Below are 16344 nucleotides of genomic sequence, written 5' to 3' on the forward strand. Positions count from 1 at the left end.
ATGTTCATAATATAATTATCCTAAATATACCAATTACTATTAAATTCATTCTCGGATATTTCTATTACCAATCAAATAATCAATTCTTTTTTTAGGATAAGAAAATCAAAAATAGGTATTTTATTATCAATCATGTAATCAATTCCTCTTTCAGAGTGTACAAATATCTTGATATGCTATATCAACTTGGCTATGATTAAAATTATCACAAGATTTTTCAGTGATGTTTGATGTGCTATATCAACTTGGCTATGATTATAATTATCACAAGATTTTTCAGTGATGTTTGATAAAATTTAAGATGTACAACAGGTACGTGACCAATAATCTTTCATACCACATCAATAACAATACGTTTTTTATATTCATTTTATTTTTTTTCATTATTTATCCACTTCTGGTGAGTTACAAGTATTCATCCACTTCTTGATGGGTTATCCACTTTTGGTGGGCTAGTGGGTTAAGGTATTCATCTACTTTTTGTATATTGAAAGTATTCATCTATTTGTGAGAGGTTACAAGTATACATCCACTTTTGATGAGTGATTCACATATGATGGGTTATCCACTTCTGGTAGATTATAGGTATCCATCCATTTTTATTGTAAAATTATCTATCCACTTCTAGTGATAAAATTATTCTTAAATTCAAATGATAAAATATCCATCCACTTCTAGTGGTAAAATAATAATTAAAATAGTGATAGTGTAAATTGTTGCGGCCATCATAATTAAATGATATTATATTCACTTCAAGGAATAGATGGATTCATGATTATAACCATAATTATTAAATGATGCCGCATTCACTTCAGGGAATGAATGAATTTATAATTTTTTTTATTAGTATCTTATTTGTCACATTCACAACAGAAAATGAATATTCATAATTTTTATTAGTAGCTCATTTGTCATATTCACTTCAGGGAATGGAGATTCATGGTTTTTCATCAATAGTTATATAATAGCAAATTTACTCTCTAATCAAGAGATAAAATATAATGTATAATAGTAAAATTCATAGTAAAGTTGATTTTAAGAGAATTAAAATACTAAAAAGATATCAAGTCACTTATCTGATTTTCTTTAAAACCAAAAGTCAAAAACCCAATCATTGAGATTTTTTTTTGAAGCTTGAAGATAATGAAAACATAATAATTTTAAAATTTGAAAAATCAGATAATCATGCTGATAATGTGTTATGAAATAAATATAAAAGAACAACTATAAGAAAAATATAAGAGAAAGTATTTAGAGGGAAAGAAAGTATTTAAGAAGATGGAAGAAATCTTATTGAAATGTGTATATAAATGAATTAAGAAAGTCTATTTATAAGTAAATAATACTTTTACAAGATAAAATAACACTTAAAAATTAAATAAATTATATCTTAATATAATCTGATTTACATCAAATCTAAATATAAATAACATAAATGAATATTCACAATAATATTCATAATAATAAATTAAATATATATAAAAAATTTAATAATTTAAAAACTTCTTTGAGTATTATGCCAAATTTGACTTGTTTCCTTACAAAAAAAAATTCTCCACATACCTTGATTTGAAAGTAGAAACGGGAGAGAGTCAACGATAGATCCAAACCTGATTAACAAATTAAAGACATCAAAGCCGACGGCAATCAATTCTTAGCCTTTTCGGCTAAATTCTCTAGAGTTCTGCTCACGTTGCTAAATCTAGGCCTTGAGTCGTGGGATACGCTTTTAGCCTATTATTATTAGGCCCATAATAATGGAATATCTCTTGTCTAATCAGTTCCCCATTCAATTGACCTCTTACTTGAATTTAAACATTTTTTTACTTTTATTTAACATGCCATTTGAATATATATTATATTGTTTTATCTTATTTATTTTAATGAAAACAATGTTTTCTTTAATTATATAACGAATATATTAATTATAAACATAGATAATATTTTCAATTAAAGCTTTGGAAATAAATAATGGAGGTACTAGAAGTAAGCTTCAACTAAGATGTTTATAGACATAGACGAATAGGGTTTGGTCAGACAAGTAGGTGGGCCAAGCCTAATTCACCTGACATAATAAATGTTTTAAGAAATAATAGATAAGAAAATAATTGAGGGGGTGGTAACCCAACGAAAACATGCCCGTGGCACATGCTACGAGGGAAAAATAACTTTCTTGGAGAAATTATTCTGAATCAAGACAGACTAAAAGACAATATTTCCCATCATTAAAGGAACATTATTTATCTCTGTTTCACACGCTAAAAATGAGATCTCCAAAAAAAAGGAGACTTCAAAATTGTTCTTCACGTTCCTTCTTTATCTAATGAAGACATGAATTTATTTGATGTACATAATTTGTACCCCTTCAATTGTTACACTGCTACAACTTGCTGTCCTTGGCAACAATGTTACCCAGATGCTTTCATCTTCCTTTGCTTCCAAATCTTCCAATAGTTCTGACACTCCCAGTTTGAGATCGATCTTCCTCTTCATCATCTCCCCACCCCCAGGAATGTGAGCAAAGGTCCCCGCGAATTCCCTGGACTTTGGAGAGATTATTGTCTGATCAACCATGTTTACATACACATCAAACTTAACATATGCGTCCCCTTTCACTTCAATGCCATGAACAACTATGACCTCTTCCTCTCCTTTCTCCCTCATGGTCAAATGATTTTTAGACCTGTTAACCTTTACTGTCAAGCTAGCGTCTAGAGCTCGACCATGGGGCCCGAAATCAGAGGACAGTCGGAATTGGTTCTCATTCTCTTTCGATTTTAATATCTGACGGGCTACCTTTGGTGGAACTGAAGGCGTGGGACGTTTATTCAACCACGGGCGATCGACCTCCTCGTAAGAATAACCAAGCTTGGAGATATCAAGAACATCACGAACCTTAATTTTTACCAGGTTCAAGTTCTCATCATAGAAGAAAAAGAAAGAGTCTAGCCAATCTGGATCTTTGATATCCAATTCATGTTTATGAATCTCCCTCCAAGCTTCCCAAAGACGATCTATATTGGTATGATGTGCATAGAAAATAGGGTCTCTAGCTGCTGAGTAGAATTTACCCATATCCTCCCTTCCAGGTTCTAAATTGCTCCCTACCCATGTATGCAAAGTGTTGTGAGGGGCACTCTCTATAGTGCCAGGTGAATTGCAATATCCTTCATTGGCTTTATATGTGCATCCCATGAACAATTCCGTCTTCTTTGCACCAGATACCATTTGGTTATACATAAATGCCAAGTTTGTATCCAACTGCTCTTGAGGACTCAAATTTGTTTCCTCCAAGTAGTTCAAATCTGCCACCCGCGGTGGAAAATGTGAAAAGTCACGTACCTTGTGAAAGAATGATAAATTCATGTTCGCGTAAATATCCGGCATCACCATTCCTTCAGGGATGTCCCAAGTCCAAACCGGCAAAGCAAACGTGTCATCTCCCATTAGACTGCCGATGATGCGTTCGTGGAAGTAGATCATGATGCGGTGCCAGGGAAAGAATAACCATGTTCTGTGAATACTAAGAGGGGTATTGGAGTTTTGTTGGTCGTAGGCTCCGGTACAAAAGAGACAGTGCAAGTTGGCTTGACGTGCAAAACTTCGAGGATCATCGTATGGCAAGGACTTCATGATCGACAAGGCCTTGTTGTATTTGGCGATGTAGTTCTCGTCCACAAGTTGGACTGGCCTGCGCACACGTTTTGGCGATTGAGGATCAGGAAACTGGAAATCGACAAAGGGCACTGGCGATTCAAATCCCGGAGGGCAACAGTGAACAAGAAGATCTGGACGACCATAAGATGGATGGCACGCTGTTAAGTTAGGGGCTATAAATTTGCTCGTTACAGCCTTGTCTGTGCTAAGGTCCTGGTTACTGGAAGCCCAGCCTCCCAGCTTTCCGAGTATCATGTCTGTTAGTTCCCTGGACAAATCAAAAGTAAGGACTTGTTACAGATCAAAGAGATCTGAAAGGAAAAAAGACAAAAATCAAGATAGAATTGGATTCACACGTCATGTATAAGTTTTTAACATACATTTATTAATTAAGTGACAAATCAATGCGAGAAAAAAGAAGAAAACTTGCATAAAGTACCCCATATATAAAAGTTGAACTTGATGCGATTCCAGGGTTCGAAAAGTCAAAGGCAGCGTAGCCACGATGAGGGCTAACACAACTGTAAGAATCCATTTCTTCTTATCCATGGCTGGAAATCCAGGACCTTGCTAACAAGCTTGCGTCGAAAGCCTTAAACTGCTCCTGACCTTCTCCTTGATAATAATGAGACTGGTGACTAACTGATTCAAGACCAGAAGCACCAGCTCAAATCAAGCAAGTAAGTACAAATATATACGCCCAGCCTCTTTTTAGCTCTACAACATAAGTCTTCTTTGTTCCAGTTTCACGGACAGAGGCCTTTCTTCTGAGGAGATCTAAATAGAAGTAGCATATTAAGTTGACGAACGAGCAAAATAATGGGCATCAAGCATAAATAAAATCGAGCAAAAAATTGCTGTAAGTTGAATAAAGGAGACAATAGATTCACCTTTTGATGCTCTCCCAAGGCCCTCTCTCTCTTTCCACAGGACTGGTCTACCTTACACAAGAATACCCCAACTTAAATAATTCAATGATTCACCGCAAACAGCTGGCCTTTGATTGAATTCTACGGTCTTTAAATTTCTCACGAGTTATAAAACAAAATCGTGGCAATAATAATATTATATTATCAATTCAAAAAGCCATATGGGAATAATTTTCTTTATTAAATTTCCCCAACCATTTTTTCCATCCCCAGGACAGCAAAACTTGACCGTCCATGTCTAAAAGCATGTGCCTTTGATAAAATTTGGCAGTGGATGGATCAGAAAAATTAAATACAGCATGGTGTGTGGAAATGCATGCAGACCATGTGCCACTTGGAACCCGTCCAACCAGAAGGCAATTAATTTCTTTACGTAACAAAGCAGAAGATATTGCTAGATTATGCTCACCTACTCGATGCATCAATAATCAGCGGATTGCGACTTCTCTGGTGCAACACGGGAATAACCTTTTAATTAATAGTATAAGTTAAAAACTTTAATTTCTAGCCTAATGGCTAGCAGAAGGACACGAATCAATAATTAAGCCTTTCAAATTATCTGCATGGGTTTAAAATATATGATATGGTTGCCTCGTGGTTAAGATCATTTTGTATTATTTTAAGAAAAAATATATACTTATTAATACTATAATGATTTTTTTTTTCATTTTGCAAACTTGCAAAAGATCATTTTTTGTCTGAATTTTGCAAATTAAATTAAATTTGAACTCGCTTAAATACGATAGATAGATCTGTAAAAGAAATAAGTTTTTTGTGCAAAAACTTGCTTTTATTATCTAAATAATATATATAGACTTTTCCTAACAAGACACTTCACAATAATTAGAATTTTGGTACACTTAATTTGGAAGTTTTAGATTTAAACATTGAGGAAGAGAAGATTATTACCTTTCAAAATGGACCTTAATTTACCTCTTATAAAAGTTATTAATGATCAATTTATTTTTCTCAAATTTTAGTTCAAAATTGAAATAAAAAATTAAAAATCTCCTAACTTATGCCCAGCTCTTATTTATACCATACACAAACTTTAAAAATTAAATCAAATAAAAATTATAAAAGAAAGATTAGATTATAAAATAGGACACCAAATCTCCAATATCTCTATTAATATAAATCCTGGTATACTGAAACTCATATAATTTATTATTAAAAAAGGAATATTCCCGAGCACATTTTTTTGGAGTTTTTCATTTTTATTTTTTTTTAGAAATGCTATACTTTTACACCTTCTCTGTGAAATATCAACCACAAAGCAGGTATACAAAAACAAACCCTACATATCAAAACAACCACAAACCAGGCCCTGCTGCCTGTTGACTGCACCCAGCAGGCCTACCATGATTAGGTTCAGCACAACCCTCGCGCCCAGGAATGCTGGTACCCAGACAACACAGCTTACAGACACCGTCAAATAAAGGCATCATAAATAGACAATAGATCAACAAAGCGCTGCATACCCTTCTCCCATCAACGAGAGACCCAAAAATATACACACTATACAAAATAAACAGTTTTCTATACATTATCGATTTCACCTGAGGACGGCACAAGATCAGGAGTAATCCTTAAGATGTCAAGTGAAGGAGTTGTTCATTTGTAGATGCTTTTATTATTAAAAAAAAAAGGGTAAGGGGTGCAAGATGACGACATTTTATTTTGTCACCCATTTTAATAGTACTTTTGTCTAATTACACTTAATTAGAGAATTATGAGGAAATTCGATAAATTAACGCTGGTGTGAGCATACTCAAAAGATTTTAAATTTGTAGACTTTAAAGATTGCTATTTATTAATTAATATTTTAAAATTATATATATATGGTCATTAACATGTGATGTGTGAACAATAACGCTTAACTCAATTATTATTGATTTATTTTAATAAAAAAATTCAAAACATTTGGCTGGTTGGACACGAAAGCTTTGAAACTAGTGATGAGGGTACTTACAAATTTTAATAAAAAATAAAAAATATGTGCACATGCAACATAAGGTTTGCCTGTATTTTGTAAGTTTGTTAAATAGATATTATAAGATATTTTCTACACACCTTACCTACCTTGGTTGTTGGAAGAAAAAAGAAAGGAACAGGGACAGATCCAAATATTATTATTACAAAAATAAGTGCATCAATTAATAGTATGAGTTAAAAGAAGTTATGAAGGTCGGTTCAAAGAAAAACAAGACCCACAGCTGGCAAGGTCAAAGACCAAAAACAAATCAAATCAAAGTTTTGCTCTCGGTCTTAATTCATTGTACTTGCTTTTTTGGCCTTTTTATTAGGAAAATATAAAACGATGTCATCATAACTTATCAATTACCCAATCGACTTGAGATTATTCTATGTATACTTTTATATGCAGTTTGCTCTTAAATTTTGACAACAAAACACAAATATAGCACCAGCTATTTTAGTGATGTAAAAAATTCATTAATTGTGAATATTAATAGTTATTTTCATTTGGAGCTTCCTGGATAAATATTTTTCTGCTTAAGGTTAATTTAAGAATTTAATTTTAATTATTTTTTGTTCAAGTTATTAATTTTTCAAAATTGTCATTTTTTGAAGAGGTTTTTTAATCTTATAGAAACAAGTATTAATTACCCTCTTTATCCCATTTGAGAAAAATACATAGAAATAATATCTAAGAAAATTTTTGAATTTATTCAGAAAAATTCAATCAAATCTTTATTTTTTTATTGTTTCAATTAAATTCTTATATTTTTGTTTTAGGTGAAATAAGCTCTCATTAATAACAGTTGACTAATGGTTATTAGTTAAAGGGTCATTTGTCATTTCATATCACTAACATGTTAAAATGTTGAACTAATTGATAACATGACATAATCACCACATAATTATTTTCCCCATTCACATCAGCGTTATATGAGTATAAAATGATAAGTGACATTTTAACTAATACTAATTAATTAACCGTTAGTCATAAATGCTTATTTGACTCAAAATAATAGAATATAAGTTTGATTAATTGCAATAGAAAAATAATTTTTTCAAATATTTATAAGAATTTATTTGAAATTTATCAATTATGTTAAGATTATCTTCTAGAGTTTTTGTTTCTTCTTTCTAACCATCTCATATATTTACTCCTTTTCTTTTTCGAAGATTTTATCTTTTGAATCAATTGGTTTTTCATGCTTCTAGCGAGTCTTGTCTTATAAGGATGTCAATTTTAATAGGAACTTTTGTTATTGTTATATGAGATTTAGTCATTCTCTTTAAGTTAATAAATATGTTTGGTAACTAATTTGCTATATTTTGTAAATAAATTATCTTTTAAATTTTAAGTTCACATTGATTTGAGTGAGGATCAAAACTAGATAATGATGATGCATTCCAAGAAAATTTTCTTTCTAACGGCTTATTTTCTCTTCTTAATGTTGAAAAAACTAGTTCATTAAAATGATAATTAGTAAATTTTAACCTAAATAAATATCTTGTTAATGGTTTTAGATATTTAATTATAGATGAAGAGTCATATTCGATACATATTCCTATCCTCTATTGAGGATTCATTTTTGTACATTATGGTGGAGCAATTAAAACATCTAGCACACATCCAAAATTCTTAAATACGAAATATTTAGTTACTGACTACAAACCAATTGTATAAGAGAGAATTTATGATAACTTATTGGCATGAGGCGTACAAGTGTTGCTACATGCAAAATAGCAAGCTTTTAAGCAAAATAAGTAATGGCTTTACATAAACGATTTTGTTGGACTATTTTGTGTATGAACATGAGAAATATGTTGTTTAACGGTTATTCTAATTAATATACAATATTCATTAAAAATTTGAGATATAAATTCATCAGTAGGGACGGAAGGTAAGCCAACAATAAGGGACATGGCCCCCCAAAATTTTTAAATTTTTTTATTTATTATATATTATTAATGGCCCACTCAAAATAAAATTTTTATTTAATAATTGATATAAATAAAAAATAAAACAACCTTACAAACCTCCTTAACTTTACCCTAATTTAAGCTTCTTTACACCTTTTTCTCTTTTTCCTTTTCTCCATTTTTTTTATCTTTTTATTTTTATTTCTCTTTTCTCGTAACTCACCATAGAAACACATCTTATTCTTAAAAAAAGATTTATGAGCTTGTGAATTTAGAAAAGGAAAGACAAAAATCACTCACCATAGTGTAAAATTAAGAAGAGGTAAAGTTTTTTTTTACTTTCTTCTTTCTATTTATATTATTTAACTATTATGGAAAATCTTGTATTTCATATTTAATTATTTATATTTTATTCATTATAGTTTTATGTTTTATTTTTTAAGTTTAAATATAAATAAAGAAGAATATTGAATGTTGACTACATTGTTTTTTTTTTTCAGATTTGATTAAAATATGAGCAAGTTGAAAACAATTGATAAATTTTTTAAAAGAAAAAAGGTAGATCGCTCAAATAATTCTCCTATACTTGAGTTATCAAACCTTAATACTTCAACTCATGAACAAGAGTAGTGTGGATCAAAACGTCCAAAGCTTAATCTTAAAGAAAAGTAATAATAACAAGTATGAGATAAAAATAATAATAAAAGAAGAACTCCTATTTCTTTTAGGAGGACGACAGATCCACTTGCCTAAATTTAGGCAAGTAACTTGATTATAATGAGGAGGAAAAGAAAAGAACGTTAGATTGATTCAAGTGTGTATTTACAAATGAAATGAAGTGCTTATTCATAGGCTAATAATCCTTTATCTAAATAAAATTTCTAAGATATAGATAATATTAAGAGATTTGATTTAGATGAATTAAATATTAATCTTAATCTAATTTGATCTATATATAGATCTAAATATACATAATCAAATATAAGAGTTTAAATCAAATTCTACTCCTATGTCCAACTTGTTAGGTTGTTTAGCTTATTTAGACTGTTTGGTCTAAAATCTTCAATTGTAACATAATTAATATTAACATAAACTTAAAAAGAAATAATTATAACTGTTGAGCATTGTTAAAATTTGCCTTGACAACTGTTCAAATTAGTAACTTAGTCTATCCTTCAAGATTTTGTGATGCATATATATTACAAAAAGGCGAAAAAAATAAATATTCTCTCTAACTCAATCTTTTGAACGCTTTTATTTTGGGTGGAAAAAGTCCTAATGATTAAAAGAGAAATAAGAAAACTATGATGACGAATGTTGGAAAAAAATGGGAGGGAATACTAAATATATATATTGTCAAACTTTTTGACTAATTTGCTTTTTCGATGTTCATGGAGTTGGATCTTTTGGGGAATTTTTTTTTAATTTTTATATATTTTTAATATAATTAATTATATTATTATAAAATTATGAGGCTTATAAAAAATTTGAGATTTAAAGTAAACGTTTTGTTAGGTTTACCCTAGAGCCAGTCCTGGCCATATGAGTCAAAGTTGATGGCAAACAGAAGATGAAGTTATATGGAAAGCCCCCTCAAGCAAATGTTTTAAAATTCAACGTTGAGGATTAATTGTGCTAGAAGCAAGTTACATCCTACGAGATGTGACGGTATTTTGAGACATTATTGTGGAATTTTTATGTTATATTTTCTGGTCCCATTGGTGTGTTTGGTTGCGACTATGCTGAAGTTTACACCATTAAAATGGCGGTTGAATCATTTTACATTTGTTGAATTTTAAGTTGCGTGGTGTAATTGGATGCATCTCTTTTCGGAACGTGTTGAGAAAAGCAAATTATGGCGCTGCCATTGTTGCGAAAATGAGATGGCCAGATATTTGTCACTTGGTGTTGATTGGTGGTAGACTTGTGAGGCTTGTTGGCGGCAGGTCTTAATGATTATTTTCAAGTTTTAGGAGTGCTTTTCTTTTTCACTTTTTATGAGTTTTTTGGGATGTTGTTTTGCTATACTATAACAATTATTTCAGATTTTTTATTAGATTATTTTAAATTTTAAATGGTGGGGAACTAAGTATACTCTACATGGTAGAAATTAATGAATATTTATCCAAAATTTTCAATAAATTTATCATCACCACTCAAACGTGTGATGTCCATGATCAATTATTAAATTATATATGTATTTATTATTATATTAATAATCAATATATTATAAAATAATAAATAAAAATATCAATTGACCTAACCCAATAAAAAGAACCCATAACCATTTATCCATATTCGAGGTAAGGAATCTCCAACATTAACAAGGTAGGAGTTTCAATTCATTGACGACTTAATTATTCCACTATTGAAAAGAATTTAAGCAAATATTTTGCATTAGAAAAAAAAAACATAATTCATTTCTCTTATATTTGGTACAATGGCATCTCCAACAGTAAAAGAGACTATATATTTCAAAACAGTGATAATAAAAGACATGAATTATCTGATGTGCTCGGTTCGTACCCCACCAATTGTCACGTTGCTACAGCTTGCCGTCCTTGGTAACAATGTTATCCAAATGCTTTCATCTTGATCGGCTTCCAGATCTTCCAATAGTTCCGACACTCCCAATTTGAGATCGGTCTTCCTCCTCATCATCTCCCCACCACCAGGGATGTGAGCAAAGGTACCTGCAAATTCCCTGAACTTTGGAGTGATTATTGTCTCATCAGCCACATTCACATACACATCAAACTTAACATATGCGTCTCCTTTCACTTCAATTCCATGGACAACTATGACCTCTTCCTCTTCTTTCTCGCTCTTGGTCAAATGATTTCTGGTTCTGTTAACTTTCACTGTCAAGCTAGCGTCTAGAGCTCGACCATGCGACCGGAAATCAGAGGATGAAACATGGTTACTGCTTGACAATTGTAATTTGTTCTCATTCGCTTTTAATATTTGACGGGCTAATTTTGGTGGGACTGAAGGCATGGGACGCTTGTTCATCCACGGGCGGTCGACCTGCTCATAGGAATAACCAAGTTTGGTTATATCGAGAACGTCACGAACCTCCACTTTTACTAGCTTCAAGTTCTCATCGTAGAAGAAAAAGAAAGAGTCTAGCCAATCTGGATCTTTGATATCCATTTGATTTTGATGAATCTCCCTCCAAACTTCCCAAAGACGGTCTATATTAGGATGGTGTGCATAGAAAATTGGGTCTCTTGCTGCTGAGTAAAACTTACCCATATCCTCCCTTCCAGGATTTAAATTGCTCCCTACCCATGTGTGCAGAGTGTTGTGAGGGGCGAGCTCTACTGTGCCAGGTGCATTACAATACCCTTCCTCACCGGCTTTATATATGCATCCCATGAACAATTCCATCTTCCTAGCGCCAGATACCATTTGGTTATACATAAATGCCAAGTTTGTGTCTAATTGCTCCTCGGGACTTAAATTTCTTTCGTAAGCATAGTTTAAATCAACAATCTTTGGTGAAAAATGTGAAACGTCGCGCTCTGTATGGAAGAAAGATGAATTTTTGTTCATGTACATATCCGGTATCACCATTCCTTCAGGGATATCCCAAGCCCAATATGGCAAAGCAAACGTGTCATCTCCGATTAGACTACCGATGATGCGTTCATGGAAATAGATCATCATGCGGTGCCACGGAAAAAATAACCAAGTTCTGTGAATGCTGAGGGGAGCATTCGAGTTTTGTTGGTCGTAGGCGCCGGTGCAAAACAGACAGTGCAAGTTGGCTTGACGGGCAAAGCTTCGAGGGTCATCGTATGGCAGGGACTTCATGATCGATAAGGCCTTGTTATATTTGGCAATGTAGTTTTCGTCCACAAGATGAGCTGGCCTGCGCACTCTTACTGGCGATTGGGGGTCAGGAGACAGGAAATCCACGTAGGGCACAGGCGTTTCAAACGCCGGAGGGCAACAATGAACAAGAAGATCATCACGACCAAAAGATGGGTGGCACGTAGTTAAGTTCGGCCCCAGAGCTTTAATCCCTCCTATCTTCTCTTCAGTAACCTCCAGCTGGTTGCCCAAAGACCATCCTTCGAGCTTCCCAAGTATCACGTTTGTTACATCCCTGTCAAACAAGCCTTTAGTGGGTGCAACAAACCAGTGCATGAAAAAAAGCCAAAATAGAAAGCACAGCCACTTGGCTTGCTTGATTCAAATCTAGAATGTATGGACCATCTGGCATATACAGTACATAAAACAGAATAATACAACCTACCCTAGATATGGGCACTGAATAACTAGATTTGATTTCAGGTTCCGAAGAGTCACGGGCAATGTTGCTAGGAGGAAGGCTAATGTGATGATAAGAATCCATTTACTTCGTTCCATGGCTGAAAAATTAGAACCTTTTTAACAAGCTCAAAAACGCATTAAGATTTCCTCCCCACGAATAATTTTGAGAAGCAGCTGCTCTCCCGCAACCTAGTAAGAACGAGAACCATAGCCAAGATATCAAACAAGTGTATACGTAATTCGTGGATAATATAAAACAGGGTGAATAGATGAAGCATTAGCAGCCTATAAAGTTAAGTAATTAAAGAAATTAATTAAGAACCATTCGAGTGAAAGCCCAATACCGCTCGAATAAGAAACAAGACAACTCGATCAGGCGATTACCTAGAGATTCTCTCCCTCTCTCTAACTCTCCACGAGAATTGCATAATAATATTAAATTTCTGTGACTTAAATAACCATAACGTGGGTCATTTTCTTCCACGCTTTCTAACTATCCGGAAGGAGGGCAACAGGTTAATTTAATGCCATATTTCTTCTTTCCCCTTCTTGTATATAATTGCTGGCTACAAATCCCTCAGGATGTTCTCTTCCCCTTTTAGATCTTGGTTTTCGTTTCCACATGTCGTATCAGATAGCAAAGCTGAGTCAGGTAAAATGCATGTGAGAGCGTGTATAAACGTTGCAACTGCGAATACCAAAGGAATAAAGAAAAGAACGTGTATGGACGATATCATCTAGGAGGAAGCAACTCCACTGCAGATAGGACTTCGTTGCAAACTAGAAGGACTTTGCCTACCTACCAACTATAGAAAATTTCAATTAAATCAATTGAATAAGTTAAAAGACATCATGAACATTGTGCTGGGAATGAAGGATCTCTTGACGACTCCAGTATGTAAAAGCAGGAAAAGTCAATAATAGAGAGCCCCACATTCTCTGGCTACCACGCCTAATTCAGATAACCTTTCAATGCTCGTGGCTGATTTCTGTCCTTTAAAGCTCCGTGCAAATCAGAATGAAATCCTTCTGACCCTTTTCTTATGATGCTCCTTGAACAAATACTGGTTTAAACCAACCCCATTCCTTCAAATGTCTTGTGCCTGCATTTAGGAATAGTAATACTAATAATTTTCTTGGGCTAAAGCAACCCAGGTAACTTGATATCTTACAACAACATGACCATTGTCTATGTCAATCCTTTGTCTGCCATGTTACAGAACTACTTTATTGTCTATGTCAAATTTGATTAGTTTGTTTTTTTTTTTACGACTTTTTGTGCTAAATTGATTATGTTTTTGCCTACCAACTTTTTGTGGCATGGTGAAACATTCTACTGTTTGCGACATCACTGGCTTTTTCCTGAAACCTGACTATTAATATTGTTGCTGTTCATACTTGACAAAAAAGTACTAAAAAAAACAATAATTTCATAAAACGTGTATCTTGTTTTTTAAAAAGGAAAATACTGGCTGCATATTTCACTTTGTTCTTTTCTAATTTTCTTTTTTTCGAAAGCAACGATTTCATTCATAAAAGAGAGGGAATAAAATTCACCTCTAACATGCCGTGAGAGTCAGACAGGAGATTTTGGATCATATCAGTCCTCTTGGTCTGATATATCTTACCAAAAGCTCCTCAAAACAGTCATCAAAATGACAGATTCCCTGTACAAGCCAAACCCATCCCAAGAACAGAAAAACCACTGCCTCACCCCCACCTATACATTTCCCAGGGGTAACAGGCCTTCAGCGCCCTGGTCAGTACATCCTCGCATTCGAGAGGCCACTCTCCCAGTTCCAAAGAAACCAAAGGCAGAGCCAACGCAAAATCACAACAATCAAACAGCAACACACCCAAAGACACAGGCCTCGATAACCGCCCTGCACTAAGGCCAACCTTAATCAGAGAACTCGCTCATTACCCATATCTCACAATCCTACAAACAATAACAAAAAAGAATTTAGAAGACATGAAGAATCTGGCTTTGCAAATGGATGGCAGCTTTAGCCAACGCGTCAGCTTCTTTGTTTGCTTCTAATTTTAATGCATGTTAATATTTACATTTGTCAAAATTTTCTAACAAAGTAAGATAATTGGAAACTAAATTTATCATTAAAATGTATTTTTTTAAAAAATATAATATTTTAAAAAAAATTAAATAAATTTTTATAATTAATGATTTATTAACTATCTTTAATAAAATGACATATACTTTTTTTATTTACATATAATTGACATGTCATATTTAACAATGACATAATATAATTATATGATTGTATAATAATTTTATTTTTTATATTAATGTTATATTATTATATAAATATCAAAACAATAAATATTATATAAATTAATAACTAATTATAAAAATTTATTTAATTTAAAATTAAAATATAAAAATTTAATTAAATATAATTAAAAAGATAAATATTTATTGTGGGTAAATATGATGGAGGTGAAAAGAAAAGTTGGTGGTCGGCATTGACTATGACCATACATTTGAGTTTGTGGTTCTATTCATTGGCTAGGTTTGAAACAGAAGAAAAGTAAAGCTAACTGTCCTTTAGAGAACGAGCTTGGCAAGCTCACATGGGTCTGTCTTTTACTTAATTGCAACTGCCAACTCACCAATCATTTCTGTCTTTATAAGTTGACAGAATAGTTGAAAAAGAAAGAGAGATCTCATCAGAGAATTTCTCATTGCTTTCTTTTATCAGAAAATTTCACTTTTTACTGTGCAGGGTAATGATTATTAGTCTTTAAGGATGATCCTCAAGAAAGCAATAGTACTAGTGTATTATTTTTCTTAAATTTTAATGAAAATAGTACACAAAATGTAATATTTTTAATGAATATTTAACTATCCTTAATCAGTATTTATAAACCCTAGTAAAGTAACTTTTTTTCATCAACTCAAGTTTCCATGCATATAGACCCTAATTGCTATTGTTAAGAAAATATTGACTCTTTAGAAACGAAATGATTTTTGAAGGGGAATTGTGCAATGCCAAGCAAGTCTTCCATATTATTAAAATGAAAATAATATGGTGAGTCAAGTTCAGGTGACCAAATGTTAATGGATCCATCATGGACATTGTGCATGCCCTTTCCTTGGCACGTGAGTCTACTTCGAGGAAATCCATCGAGAAGACTGTTGCTTGGAAGAGACCATCTAAAAGTTGGTTCAAATTTAAATCAGAGACTACTCGAGAAACTTTGGGATTGAAGGGGCGCTTCGTAATGATGAGGCAAGTTTAAACTGTTGTTTGCCAAGAAGACTGGATGGGATGCCAATCTAGCGAAAGTATTGGCGATATGGGAGACGATGACCATGCAACTTTCTTATGGGCAAACTTAGTGAACCTCATCATTGAAAGCGACTCTAGTAACGCCGTCACTTGAATGAACAAATCGGAGGCCGCTCCATGGAGACCTCGACACTTGATATCTCAAATCATTGCACGCAAAGGCAAAGTAGCAGATTGGCAGATTCAATATACTCCAAGGATAGGTAATAGAGAGCAGATAACCTTGCCAAACTGGGAGTTGATAGATTAAGTGACTTGTTGCAAATCTTTTCTCAATA

At 32.9% G+C, this 16344-nt stretch overlaps 2 protein-coding genes across 4 annotated transcripts; both read right to left on the reverse strand.

The window, feature by feature from the left end:
* Positions 1 to 2159: 2159 nt before the first annotated feature.
* LOC110418393 (aureusidin synthase-like) lies at positions 2160 to 4788 on the reverse strand. Of its 2 annotated transcripts, none has more exons than XM_021431112.2 (3): positions 4548 to 4788; positions 4097 to 4424; positions 2160 to 3925 (listed from the first exon to the last, which is right to left on the reverse strand). In XM_021431112.2, exons 2-3 carry the CDS (start codon positions 4204 to 4206, stop codon positions 2338 to 2340), a joined length of 1698 nt encoding a protein of 565 aa, XP_021286787.1. In that variant the 5' UTR covers positions 4207 to 4424; positions 4548 to 4788; the 3' UTR covers positions 2160 to 2337. The 2 variants fall into 2 exon arrangements, with proteins under 2 accessions (XP_021286787.1, XP_021286786.1); XM_021431111.2 differs by having other exon boundaries at positions 4097 to 4434.
* Positions 4789 to 10870: 6082 nt separating this feature from the next.
* Positions 10871 to 13481, reverse strand: LOC110417942 (aureusidin synthase-like). 2 transcript variants are annotated; one of them, XM_021430547.2, is made up of 3 exons: positions 13143 to 13481; positions 12742 to 12947; positions 10871 to 12591 (listed from the first exon to the last, which is right to left on the reverse strand). In XM_021430547.2, the coding sequence occupies exons 2-3, from the start codon at positions 12852 to 12854 to the stop codon at positions 10983 to 10985; spliced, it is 1722 nt and encodes a 573-aa protein (XP_021286222.1). In that variant the 5' UTR covers positions 12855 to 12947; positions 13143 to 13481; the 3' UTR covers positions 10871 to 10982. The 2 variants fall into 2 exon arrangements, with proteins under 2 accessions (XP_021286222.1, XP_021286223.1); XM_021430548.2 differs by having other exon boundaries at positions 13103 to 13481.
* Positions 13482 to 16344: the final 2863 nt, after the last annotated feature.

Source organism: Theobroma umbraticum, unplaced genomic scaffold, assembly GCF_002168275.2.
Source record: "Theobroma umbraticum cultivar Fairchild unplaced genomic scaffold, ASM216827v3 scaffold_50.0, whole genome shotgun sequence".
Taxonomy (NCBI): domain Eukaryota; kingdom Viridiplantae; phylum Streptophyta; class Magnoliopsida; order Malvales; family Malvaceae; genus Theobroma; species Theobroma umbraticum.

What these genes read in the sequence shown, in the direction of transcription:
- LOC110418393 (XM_021431112.2), bottom strand. Translation starts at nt 4,206, where the DNA reads ATGGATAAGAAGAAATGGATTCTTACAGTTGTGTTAGCCCTCATCGTG. An exon ending in GTTCAACTTTTATATATGGG is followed by an intron (nt 3,926 to 4,096) that starts GTACTTTATGCA and finishes TGATTTGTCCAG; the next exon opens with GGAACTAACAGACATGATAC.
- LOC110417942 (XM_021430547.2), bottom strand. Translation starts at nt 12,854, where the DNA reads ATGGAACGAAGTAAATGGATTCTTATCATCACATTAGCCTTCCTCCTA. An exon ending in ATTCAGTGCCCATATCTAGG is followed by an intron (nt 12,592 to 12,741) that starts GTAGGTTGTATT and finishes CTTGTTTGACAG; the next exon opens with GGATGTAACAAACGTGATAC.